This window comes from Vidua chalybeata, chromosome Z, assembly GCF_026979565.1.
Source record: "Vidua chalybeata isolate OUT-0048 chromosome Z, bVidCha1 merged haplotype, whole genome shotgun sequence".
NCBI lineage: Eukaryota > Metazoa > Chordata > Aves > Passeriformes > Viduidae > Vidua > Vidua chalybeata.
Window position 1 is genome coordinate 7,434,366 of NC_071570.1, and position 13,013 is coordinate 7,447,378.

At 38.4% G+C, this 13,013-nt stretch overlaps 1 protein-coding gene across 3 annotated transcripts in view; it reads right to left on the reverse strand.

Moving 5' to 3' along the window:
* Window positions 1–13,013, reverse strand: part of KIAA1328 (KIAA1328 ortholog) — a 173,304-nt gene that overhangs the window by 25,109 nt on the left and 135,182 nt on the right. For all 3 annotated transcript variants that reach the window (XR_008428694.1, XM_053932400.1, XM_053932401.1), the window contains 2 exons: window positions 11,945–12,129; window positions 5,322–5,430 (listed from right to left, as the gene is read on the reverse strand). Coding sequence is in view for 2 of the 3 variants with exons in the window: in XM_053932400.1 (XP_053788375.1) it covers window positions 5,322–5,430; window positions 11,945–12,129 (294 nt within the window). In the remaining variant the exon portion in view is untranslated. The remainder of the gene's footprint in view (window positions 1–5,321; window positions 5,431–11,944; window positions 12,130–13,013) is intronic.

Genomic DNA, 13,013 nt, shown 5'->3' on the forward strand with positions numbered 1-13,013 from the left:
ACAAAATACAATCAAGTCTTATCATTTTCATGGCTGAACCCAATTCCAAGTTTCCCAAGAGCCAGGCTTCACAGGTGAAATCTGATTTCAACACAAGCTTGAAATCTCCCATTGTTAAATTTGGTTTAGATCCCAGCCCTGAGTTCACATCTCCATTTCCCCCCTGAGACTTCAAAGCCTTTAGTGGCTGTAACCGAATAGAGCAGATAAGGAGGAGCGTTTGCCCAGTCGGTATCAGTTTCTACAGCAGAACTCTGGAGCAACTACTAAAGACAGAAATAATCATTACTGAAGGATTTGCAACTGTAGCAAAACCTTATTGCAAATTCTTTCCTTAAGCAGGTTATCAAAAAATTTTGTCTCTCAAACCCACTGAATTTTAAATCTCAATCTTACTAAATTGCTTTAACATATTTCTACTCCTTGAGTAAAAATTTCTCTGAAAATAAGTTCCATGTCTATAGCAAATGTTGAACTTATTAAACACTTCTCTTTCTCATAGCTGTAAACTTCAAAGAGATGATTTAGATTTGCTATGTGTGTCTTTCCAAAAGAGAAGGTTATTTCTGTTTTAGCCTCTCAGCTGTTGTCTTTTCTAAGAGAAGCAATAGAAAACTCTTTCCATCCTGGTCTTTAACAGGAAAAGAGACCTAGCTGAAATCCTATCTGAGGCAAAGATGCAGCCAGTAAATGAAGCCTCTAAGAGACTGCTGAAGTGTTCACCACCTAGGTCAGGCAACTGGAGGAGGATCAGTGTGAGGTACAGGTAAATGAGAAGACAGAAAAGGAGAACTGTGAGCAGTAAGCCAAGAAACCTGCAATGCACTTCTTACAAAGAGCTGTAAAATTCACATTTATTTTGTAAGTATGGGATAGATGGGTTATTTCTACATATAGAGGTGCCCAACTAAAATCAAGATAAGTGATATTAATGTCCTATGGTCAGTATTATTGAACCTCGAAAGCAATAAAGTATGAGTCGATAAATATTACATTTGCAACATAGTTAACATTCTTCTACTGTCTCTGGCACTTATTACACATTGTAACCGCAAGTCTACAATACATTATTCATATTTGGGGTGTCACTGAGTGATGGATTGCTGTAAGAGAGGCTGTCCTTTAAATAAATCAACAAATAAAAATGCAAATGTTAACATTTTCAGCCACAACTTTTTCCATCTTGAATGGGGAATGAAAATTTCACATTATATCGACAGCCAGCAGAGAGAACAATTAACAACCTACACTGTGAATAAGAGAGATTAATTTGCCAATGTCTGGTTTTATCACTTGCATATGGAACTACATTGGACTTTTTGCACTGCTGGCTTTCTCAGGGAGTAGGCAAAATTTGTGTCTCCTACCACTTTCAAAAACTAACTCCCCCTCCTACTCCATACATCCTTTCAAAAATCTCTTTAAATGTTCCTAAGTTAAATCTGGAATGGAAGTTTTCTGCTCCTCTTTAATCTTGAGTGGTGTCTGATCCTAAGGGCGAAGAAACAATTCTACTTCTTTGGCAGTGCTTGCTTAGATTCTACAGTCTAAGGAACTTCAGAAATTGTCTTGATATCCATATTTAAGCATCCAAAATGCAAAGATGTGAAAATCAACTACCACGTAAGTAAGACAAAAGCTTGAATCTCATCACTGTCATATTTCCTAATACTCAGCACAATAGATCTACTTTAGACAATTCCAATGTGCATTGTTAAGTATACAATTCTGCACATTGTATTTTACATCAGATATTAATTTGCTTAAAAGTCCCTGAGTACACATTCACCTGAGATGTGGTGGGCAATTGGGTAAATACTTTTGCTTTTAAAATGTCCCTAAACACAAATTTACACAATACAATCTGTTTATAAGAACTCCAACAGGCCACTGTAACACTAACAGATAATAATACAGCTCGAATACAGCATTCATATTGCAAGAACTTCTAAATCTCTTTTATTGACTACAAGAAACTTCCCTCCAAGACAATGCATTCAGCAAGTATGAAAGCTTTGATCTGAAACTGCAACCAAAAACCACAGACTTAATGATGAAATCTATGACTATCACACAGTCCCTTAATTTACCTAACTGTTCTTGAATTAGCTTTGTCCAAAGTGAAAAACACTACAGGAGAATTATCTGTTTCCATGGTGAGCAAAACAAACTTTGCCTGTGTCTTTTTAAGTGCTTAATTTCTGCAGTGTTATAGGACTTACTGTGCCAAACTCAACACTACGTGGAGAGAGCTTGACAATTGCAACAGGGCTGTAATCAAATTAAATGGTATTTCAGAATGTACAGTTTATAACTTCCTTTTTTTTATTCTCCCAGAAATAGCTGAATACTTTAATTTAGTGCAGTTTCCCTTCTGTATGCAATACAACATTAGTTTTGCTGAAGTCAGTACCTGAGAATAACTAAGGTAAGATCTAGTTTATGTAAAAATTTCATTACCAAATGAAAGCATCAATATGCCAGTACTTCCCCTGTACAGCTCCCCTCCAGTTCAGCAGAAACACAATCACTCTCTTCTAGGAAAACACCAGTTCTGAAAAAATGTAACTGGTCACCAAAAAGGTAATATTTAACACAATCAGAGTAACCATGCTTTAGGAACAAACCTACTCTTCCAAATTCGCCCAGCCCCAATCTTGCCTGTGAAATTTTTTTCCCAAATATATTGGCTTTGGTCTAGATAAATAAGCACATGGAGTAGAAGAGCTTTCCAGACTTGCTGTGAACAAAATTTCAAGGGCCTCATGCAGGTGTAGACACTTGGCTTAAGAACACTGGATAACCAAACTTGCAGCGTTTGGCCATGTTATGGAAGGCAGCAATAGGCATGCACAGAAGCCTGACAGGTAAACAAATTCACTATTAGCCCAGCTCCAGATGCCAGATAAGGAAATGCTGCGGCTTTCTTTTCCTTTCAGAGATATCACTGAAATCACCTTGTGCACACTCATTTTGCGAGACTAGTCCTTCCAGAGGACTAGCACTAAGGCTCCCAAAGTTTACATCTACCTTCCAGGGACACTTATTTCTTGTTCATGACATGATTCATTCTGAGACAGAGAAGGAAGCAGGACCGCAGCAATTCTTTCTCAAGCAGGAGGTAGCTGTAACACACTGAAGCCTCCAGCTGAGCCCTGCCAAGGCAGGCTATCATGCCAACATATCTTCTACCTGCCATGCCTGCTTACCCAGCCAGCCCTCCCCAGAAGCTGTGCTAGCACCCTGATGCCTCTCACTGCCAGGGAGCTTCTGTCGCTTTCCAACACCTTCTCTCTGGCAGGCTTTGCGTTGCTGCTGCTGCCAGGTGCCAGGGTTTGTGCTAGTTAAAGCTGGCACAAACATGAGTTGAATCTAGTCCTATAAATTTAAATAGTCAAAAGTAATTAGGTTTACATGTACTGCTGAATAAATAAATTTGCTCTTAGGCTAGGGCTTTGTGTTGCAAGTTTCAGATCTGTGCCAACTGTTGTGGTTAAGCTGTTAACCCCCCCCAAATCACAGATCATAATGAACATGCTGACAAACCCTAACTTTAGTGGCACAAAAGCAGCAATAATTCTCAATATTGATTAATTTAGTTAGTTAAACCTGCAGTCTAAGCTTATAACCATTCAATGATAAATTGAGACTGACCTGCTGCCCAAGCAGGTTTTTTGATGAAGAATAGAATCAGCTTCAGGTTTCCTCAGAAATACTTGTCCATTTGCCATTCTTAATTAGAGAAGGCCAGGAGTAAGGGAAAGCACAACATGGCTGTTTAATGTAGTTAATAATACCTACAGCACCAATGGTGAGAAAGAAAGGGAGGAAGCATGGGAGAAAGTGCCCAGAAATACAGGATTTTTCATCAACTGGTAAAATAATACTTTAAGGATGACAGCTAATCAGACTCCTTTTACTGATCACTTACCTGGTATGATTTCTAAAAGCATATTTCAACAAATATTTTACTCCCCTCTGTGGAAAAGAATAGACCATCAATCCTCTTGAATAAAATTTCTTTTTCTGAGAAGCCTTCATATGATGTGCATAATTATATCTACTCCTCAGTGCTTGAATGGAATCTCAACCTAGCACTATTAGACAGTATCAAGCAGTATCTTTACACACACTTTATCTACTATTCCTGCCTTGCAAAAGTAACCATTGCTTCTAAGAGAAATGGTTAGGCAACCTTGTGGTTTCTGTTAGTTTAAACAAACAGCTACTTGTGGGAAACAGCCCAATCTAACTCAGTTCTTAAATCCTCCAAGAATTATCATCCCTTCCATCAGAAGAGAAAAAAAAGTGTTTCCATAACAAGTAAGTACAAATTTGTCAATATTGATAGTGATTTTTCACCTATTATATATCACAAGTTCTCTCAGAAGATAGAAATAAACTGCCAGCTGCTGCCAAGAATACATGGATGATATTAAGCATACATTTTCCAAGTCCACAGGGCCAAGAAAAGATTAAATCTGATTCTAGCCCTCTCATCCTCCAAGAAACATTTAACTCTTCTCATGAACAGTTGCACATTCCTGTTATGCCACTGTACTGTTATCTAACTAGTGGTATAAAATAGTGCAAGTTCATATTTCAATCTGCTTTTTGTTGCTAAACTGAAGATTTTATTATGAGAAAATGTGGGATATGATAAAGAAAAGCAGGGATTGTATGTCGTTCTTCTAGGCAGTTACCACTAGAAATGTAATCTGTCTAAAGAAGGGGAGTTGTTTTCAGACCTGTAAGCATAACAACAATGCTGCTTTCAGTTTTTTCATTGGAACAGAAGTGATAATTCTGCTTTTCCAGTGCATTTAGTGCAGACATATAGTATAATCAGGAATTGCTGACTTAATGTGATTTTGTTGCTTGTCGTTAAACATAAAATAACTCTCATACAAAACATTTTAAAAGAAATGCCATTTGATAAAAATGGGAGTGGGGGAGGAGGCGGGCAAATGGCTAGGGATTAAAATCTTCAAGCGAATGTAAAACCTAACAGGGTTAACACTGTCCATTAAAATTATTTACAAAGGTATTTAATGTGTCAGGACTTGGAACATAAAATACTTTCTCTTCAAAATCTAAGTAAAATTAAAATGTTAGAACTTGGCATATTCTTGCTTTTTTTTTATTCTAACATGCAACTTAAGCTTACTATAAATGTCAAAAGGATATGGCAGGTTTTAGTTTATATTATTCAGCTTGTGCTAATATGAAACATCATAGAAATTCAGTCACTTCCCTGCATCTGGGAGAATTTGATGGTTGTGTTTGCAGAATCTTAAACCAGAGATTACCCAGCAGCTTACCGTGAGGGGTCATGCTGAATCGGTGATACGGCTGTGGTTGCAGGCACTTCGCTGCTGCCCATCAACCCAGGAGATATGGCTGCATCCTTCCTAAATCCTGAAGTTGTCCCTGTGGAATGAAGTGAAGACAAGCCAGCCATCAGAAGCTAGAGATTTTGGAATAGATGTTTCTCAATTCTACCTTACTGCGACATTGGGATGAAAAACTGAAACGGTTTTTGAGTGAGAAGTATACACAGAGAAATGACAGAGAGCTCATCAGTTGATAGTACTGTGCACAGAATCCTTTTCAAGACCATGCAGAATCAAATCTGTAGAATAAGATACACTCTCCAGCCCCCATCTTACTGCCCAGAGCTTGACAGACTTGCATGGTTATTATTCCTTAAGTGGCCCACAGGATTCAGCTTGTTTCACAGATGCAGTTCTCATGATGTGCTTTAAGATGTTAGCTGTCCAAGTGTAAATGTAACTACAATAGTGTTTTCATTTAAATAAAATAGAATTGAGAATCCATTCCTTCTTCCCACCTCCAAATAACTCTTGAATTACAAAATAATCTAGGTTTAAAGGTGAAGTTTAGAGGTCATGCAGTTCAATCCTCCATTCAAACAGCATCAAGAGGTTTCAGACACTTATCACATTAGGTGCTGAATGTCTCGCTGATAGAAGAACCTCTCTGGGAAACTCCTCTGGTTCCACTGTTTGACCAGCCTCATAGTCAAAAATGTTTCCTGTATAGCTATTCAGAATTTTCTGAGTTGTGACTTTCCTCTATTGTCTCTTGCATGGCTGATGATGACTTCCAAGAAGGCTCATTCCCTCTTCTCTACACCCTCTCCTAAGGCAGCTAAAGCAAGAAGCAAGATCCATGCTGAGTCATGTCTTCTTACAGCTGAATACATTCAGCCTTCTCAGCCTCCTGCTTCAGCCCCATGGCTGTCCTGGCTGCCTCTGTCAGACTTCCTGTCAGTGTTGCTTGTCTGTGCACTGTGGAGTCCCAGACTGGACACAGCATTTAGGGACACAGTCTCACTGAGCTAACTGGGAGGAAGTGTCATTTCAGCACTCTGATGATCACAGTTGTATGATTACGGCCCAGTAAGAGGTCCACCACACAGGCACATCACTGACTCACTGCTGTTCAGCAGGACACCCCATTCTTTTCTGGCAAAACTGCGTTCAGGGTTTTTTCAGTGTCAGTTCAACCCAGCTGAAGGACACTGGCATTTCCCTTTGCTGAACCTAAAAAAGGTTCTGTCAAACCATTTTCCCAATCTCTTAAGGTCCCATGAATACTGTGTCCTGTTCTCCAGCATACTGACTGCTTTCCCAAGCCTGCAAACTTGCTGAAGGTGCAACCGGTCCCGCTGCCCAGGCTGTTGATGTTAAGCAGCTAACCACTGGATGCCAGCTGGACTTAAGACAACCTTTGAAGGCTGGTGGTTCAGCCAACTTTTCAGTTCTCACCTGAGTTTCATTGATCAGATTTAATAAGACAAATAGCATACAGGTAAATAAGAGGTAAAGGGAAATAGGAAAATTAGGAGCTATCTGACCTACCACACAAAAACCTGTGGATTTGGGCTTTTTTAATCTAGCCTAATTAGCTGTGTGCAACCAACATCACTTAACTAGAGTCAGTACAGGGAAAACTAAACATATCAGCAAAAACTGAAGTCAAACCAATGTTTAGTTCCTTTTAGTTCCCTGTGATGACCAAATATTTCTCAGCTCTGTGAAGAGAAGCATTCTCTATCAGCCATGTTGAAACGTGAAGCAACACAAAGTTGTAATTCCAGCTTCAGTGTAAAATGTACAATGTCCAAGGAATTATTTAAAACAATGCATTGATCTAAGATTTATACAAATATATACAATTCAATAAACCCACATGTTTTATGATGCATTTTAGGGAGACTAACAAAAAAAAAAAGTTACCACCCTGCTATAATGAACTGTGTTTCAGCACTGTGCAGTGAAAAAATCTTGCCTAACAAAGAGTTAATTATCAGTGAAGGAAGTCTGGAAATATCATGGGGATATGTGCTGATTGTGTGTCCCTGGTAACTTGATAGTGTGCCAATTCATGATGAGCAGAGTGGGTACGCATATAAGGACTGGAAGCGTCTTGCTTAGAGTTTTGACTTTACAATTGAGTAAGAGATATTTAGAAATAATTTCATGTGACAATGGAATGAGGCAGCTACATTCTAAGAAACTAACACCAAAGTAATAAAAAACTTGTTAACACGGGATAAAATATTCAATTGCTAATATGAGACAAGGCTGGCACACCGTCAACATACTACATCCACAGAAAATGAGATGTATCTCTGCAAAAAAAGACAATATATGGACTCAGAAATGGCCAACACAGCCCCAAGGGGACTGTTCAAATACCAAAGTTTGAAAATATTACCAGAGCTAGAAACAGAAAACAAGAAAAGGAACTCAGCAGGAATTTACTGAGGCTGTTAGGTTGCACAGACATAAAGCAGAGGCATAAAGAAATCCCAAATAAATGTATATTAAAAAAAAAAAGTTTAAAAATACATCTTGGAAAAGGCATGCAAGTCTTTTGAGGAAAAAGAAACACTCAGGAACAAGCAAATACATAAAGATGATTAAATCAATAACATTCCCAAAAATGTCCAAGCTACTACTAATTTTAAAATATATTATGAGAAAAAAAAAAAGAAGGGAAAATTGGCAAGTGAGGATAATGAAGACCCTGTTGATGTATAATACCTGTCTATATAAAGCTGATGAAAAGAAACTACCAGGGGAAAAAAAAAAGATACAAAGTCTTTAGTCTGAAGGATATATATTTCAGGGCTAAAGGGAATTAGTTAATGAATTTATGAAGTGACTGGTAATTATTTATGAAAAGTCATAGAGAACTGGGGTGATACAAATGACAGCAAATTAATTAGATTGCAGGTGTTAGAAGACAGTATGAGACTGGAGACATTGCAGATGATCTAGAGAAGCGAGAAATGTGGAAAAAGAATAGACACATATACCCCTGGAAAAAAGAAAAAGCTCTTCCATAGTGTGGTAATTTAAATCCTGACATCAGTGGAAAGAACCTGGAGCAGCAAAGAATCACAAAAAAAAACCCCTAGATACAAGCTTGCAAGGCAAGCTACCCCCAAAGCAATTATAAATGTCTCCTAAATGGTAATGTTAAGAATACAATTTTCAATTCGGCTAACTCGGTACAAGAATGATTTAAAGTAGATAAAAGAATCATTTGAGAAAAGTCAAATAGCCATATATTTCTGCTTGAAAAACAGACAACTAAAACATTATGAAAGTGTGGAAATACAGCAGTCTATATTTTAGAAGTGTAAACATTAAGAACGAAGAAATATGGATGAGGCTGGTTCAAGCAGCAATGGAATGAAAGTAAGCAGTGGGAAATCTAGGTTGATAATCATAAAAGAAATCTTTATGATTTGAATAATAGTAATATTCATAAGACTTAACATTTATATAGTACTTCACATCTTCAAAGCACTTCACTAATATTAACTAATTGCTCTATTCAATTGTAGGGAAGAGTCTTCCCTCAAGGGAAGAAGTTCCAAATCCTGAATCCCTAAGAAGCTACATCAGAAAAACTACTGAAAAACAAACACTATCTAGAGAAATCAGCCCCTGGAAAAGTAGAGGGCTAAAATGAGCTAAAATAATTTTCCTTCTCTGGCTTTTTCTTTTGCATATAAAAAGGAAATTGTGCACACTACAGTGTGCAACATCATGCAGACATTATGTCCAACAAGAAGAAACAAGGGGGAAAATTGTTCTTTCTTCTGTTTCAATGCAGAGGTACTTCAGGAAACGTTCAGTAAAGATGAATACTTTAACAGAAATGTAGAGAGAATTGCCCAATATTGCACAGTGCAATGGATCTAAGTCTCCCAGCCCCACAACAAAATTTTCAAGAGCAGAAAGGAAGAGAAACACAAATTTCTGTACTCCAGTGCTTTTTAACTAGACAAGTTGTTAGATTTTAGTACACGTTGACATAGCTGGTGGTGACACCAATAAAAACAATTTACTGCTGAAAGGATCTAAGACTTCAGGATTGCTTCAACTGCTTGAATTTTTGCTGGTAATACTAAAAAAGTTTGACTAAAAGACACAAACACCTGCTGAAGCACGGGCATAAAAACTAAGAAGCAAGCAGAAACAGAAGTCAAAATCAACAATGAGGGAATAAAAATTGATTTCCTAAGTTGATCCAGTAAGCTTCCACCCTCAAGAGAGCAGATTCCACTCCACAAGGTGAAGGGACCATGTTAACAATGCTCTTCTCCCAGTTACTAACCACTGTCAGGAAGAAAGAAAAAGTGTACTTGATAGGAAATCACCATTTTCAAACCCACTGTCATCACAGCAAGTGAGCAGTCCTGTAGGCAGGAAAGCCTTCCACCATTCCAGGATGAGAACAGCTTCCTGATCAATAATTTTATACCTGATACAAGTGCCTGTGCTGCTCTGGAGAGACACTACTACTGATACAGCCACCATTCCCGGTGGTACAGCAAGCCCAAGGGCTCAGATCAGCACTTGCACTGCACTAAGGAGTGCTTGGATAGAGTCACCAGCCTGGAGAACATACAAACAGACCAGACTGATACCAGCATGAGAAAAAAAAAAAAAAAACTCTGTAGCAATAGGTCAGCATCTGATGGTTGAGAAGTTTTCACCTGAACATGTTTCTGTATGCAGCATTGCTGTGTTCCAACCAAAAAGCCACCTTCAGATTTGTGGCTAAATGATATTGAGCTTCATGCCTCAAGATATCACCTTGTGGATTTCGTTCCCCTTTCTCATACTGCATTGAACCAGAAATCCCAGGTCAGCAGCAGATGGGAATATCCAACAAAAGCAAGGACACAGGCGACTAAGTCCAGGCTATCCAGAATTAAAAATCTTGACATTGTGTCCTGGTGATCCTCTAAGATGGAAAAAACACTTTACAAATATGTGTGTGTACTTGCTAAAGGAGTCCAAATATATAACAGAAGGAAGCCAATTAAAAAGGCACTAAATACAGAAGACTTCAACTTCAGTGATTAGTGCTAGGTAATTTGCCTTGTGATAAACAACCATTCAAATCAGTAATAGACCTGAGGTTGTTCCACAGCTTGAAAGCATTCCTCTGAACTTTATCAGCTATCACAGCAAGTGCCAATGTTTGTAAGTCAAATTTTGCAATGCAGCTCTACACCATAAAAGCCAGTAATCCCGGAAAGTGCTTGCAAAAGATGCCCACCATCTTCAGAGATCATGCTGACCACTACAATCACTAAATCAGCATAGGTACAGCTCAGTTGCTATGTGCAATAGCCTGATGCAGCTTGTAACTTCTCCTCAATCCCACAAAATGAAATGAATGAATGAATGAATGAAGAAGAGGCCAGATTGGATATTTTCCCCTGAATCTATGGAAAATAAATTACTTTTGGGGACTACCCCAATCTAAGGAAAAAAATCCAGCTGTGAAAAATCCTTGTTTCATCACTGCAGCATAGAGAAGGAGGGGGGCAGAAGGAAGAGGAAAAGAGAAGAAAAAAAAAAATGATAGCTGAAAAAAACCATAAAAGAAAACCATCAGTGAAAATTGCCCCTGAAACTTTGCAGAATTGTAACGGCTTTCTCTTGCTTAAATTGATTGGTGTAGCAATGTTATAAAATGACTATTAGGATTCATTGTGCACAACAGAAAGTGTGAAATGTCAGCAGATTATACAGCAAAAGTAATGGGTCCTGAACCCCTGTTAGTCAAAAATGATTTTGTTTCAAATTAGAAATTGATTTTTTTGGACACAAGCCCTTTACAGGCTTCCAACTTTTGTAGCTGTGCCTTGGAAGAGATTAACCTCAGCCACTGTTTGGGTCCAGGCTGATGATACCCTTTTGAAAGTTTCTTCACAGGGACTGCTTTTTAATGTTGGTATGGTCTTAACCAATAACACAAGTTATTTGTTCCTTTGAGAACTGCACCACATTTCTTCTCATTTTGCCATTTTCTTTATTTTTATGCTGACATATACAGCAAACTGGCTGACAAGTTAAAATAAAAAAATAAAAAAAAAAAAAGCAAGCTCATAATTGAACCAAGGATTATGTTCAAGGCTAAGCAGTGAAACATCCAAGCTGCTTTTGTTGCCAACCTTTTCTCTTCATAAGAGAGAAAAGATTGCATCTCTGCTCCTTAAGTGGAGGCACTAAGTTAAGGACAGGATAGGTTCTAGCAGTACAGACATCCCTGTGCGGTAAAATAGCAGGTTGTGATGGTGAAGAGGAAAAGAATGCAAAGATTACATTTGAAAGCAAACCCTACCACACTTATTCTTACTACCTTTTGGGAAACTTAAAAAACAAATCATTGAAGGAGTTTTCTGAGATTAAGGGGCTATTTTTCCCTCTTTCATCAGGAAGAATAGGCAGGATCTCCACTTGTTTTTTTTTTAATAAGGAGCTACCACCTTCTCTTAGGTTGTTTTAAACACCTGCAAAACTGCTTCCTTTAATTGTGCATTTTACTGACATCCTGTTGAACACACCAGCACACTCATGGCCCTGTAATACAGTATGCTTCCCCTTACCTTTCCTGGACTTGGTGCCTTCCCTCTTGGTCTGCATTTGAGGGTTTTGTCCATCATCCATGTTTACACCAAAGCCAAGCATTTGCGTCCCTAAACTGTTCCCATGACTGCTCCCTCGTTTTCTGGAGTTTTTGCTCCCTGGAGATGTCCTCAGTAAATAATCTTCATGTTTCAACACCGGGACACTGGGAGGAAAGAAAGATCGTGCTGTTACATGATGCATTTGGCCCTTTAACACTGCACCAAGCTCTCTACCAACTTTTACTCTGCAAAAGCATAAACATCATGCTGCTGGTTGAGCTCTTGTTGAATCCATTTATAATTTCTGAAAGCAGAATGCCTAAGGCTTGAAGAATTACCAACACACTTTATCAGGAGTCTTTGGTTATCAGCAGCCAGCAGCACCCTGACAACTGCATTTGGAGTTTTGCAGCATTGGGCACATTCCCTAAAGCATTAGGTCCTGGATTTCTCGAGTGGTTAGAACAGCACCAGTGGGATGAAGACATGCAAATGCAGATGAAGACAGACTTTGTCCAGCACAACAGGCTAAAACTGGTAGAAAGAATAATTTTAAAAATACTCACTTTGCTAGAATAAAGGGGAAACAAAGAATAATCATAATCATGTGAAGAGAAATCTGAAATTTTAGTTTGCAAAAGGGAAGCAGATCACAGAATCACATAATCATTTTTACTGGAAAGGACCTTTGAGATCATCTGAATACAACTGCCAAGGCCACTGCTAAACCACATTCCCAAGTGCCACATCTACATGTTTTTTAAAAGCCTCCAGGAATGGTGAGAAGCTGATTCAAGAAGAAAATGGATGAGAAGAGAGGAAACAAAGAGGTGAGATTGATGAACAGAGGTACTTTTAAACATGATAGAGAATGTATGAGCAAACTGGTGGGAGAGAATCTGGTACAGAAGTGCAGTACTTTGAGTAAAGTAAGGAAAGAGAAAGTTGATCAGAACCATTATGGTTCAAGATGAACTTCAACACACAATCATAAACACTGCATGGTAGAGGCAGGAAGCAAATCTGGTGATGAGGAGCAATCATGACC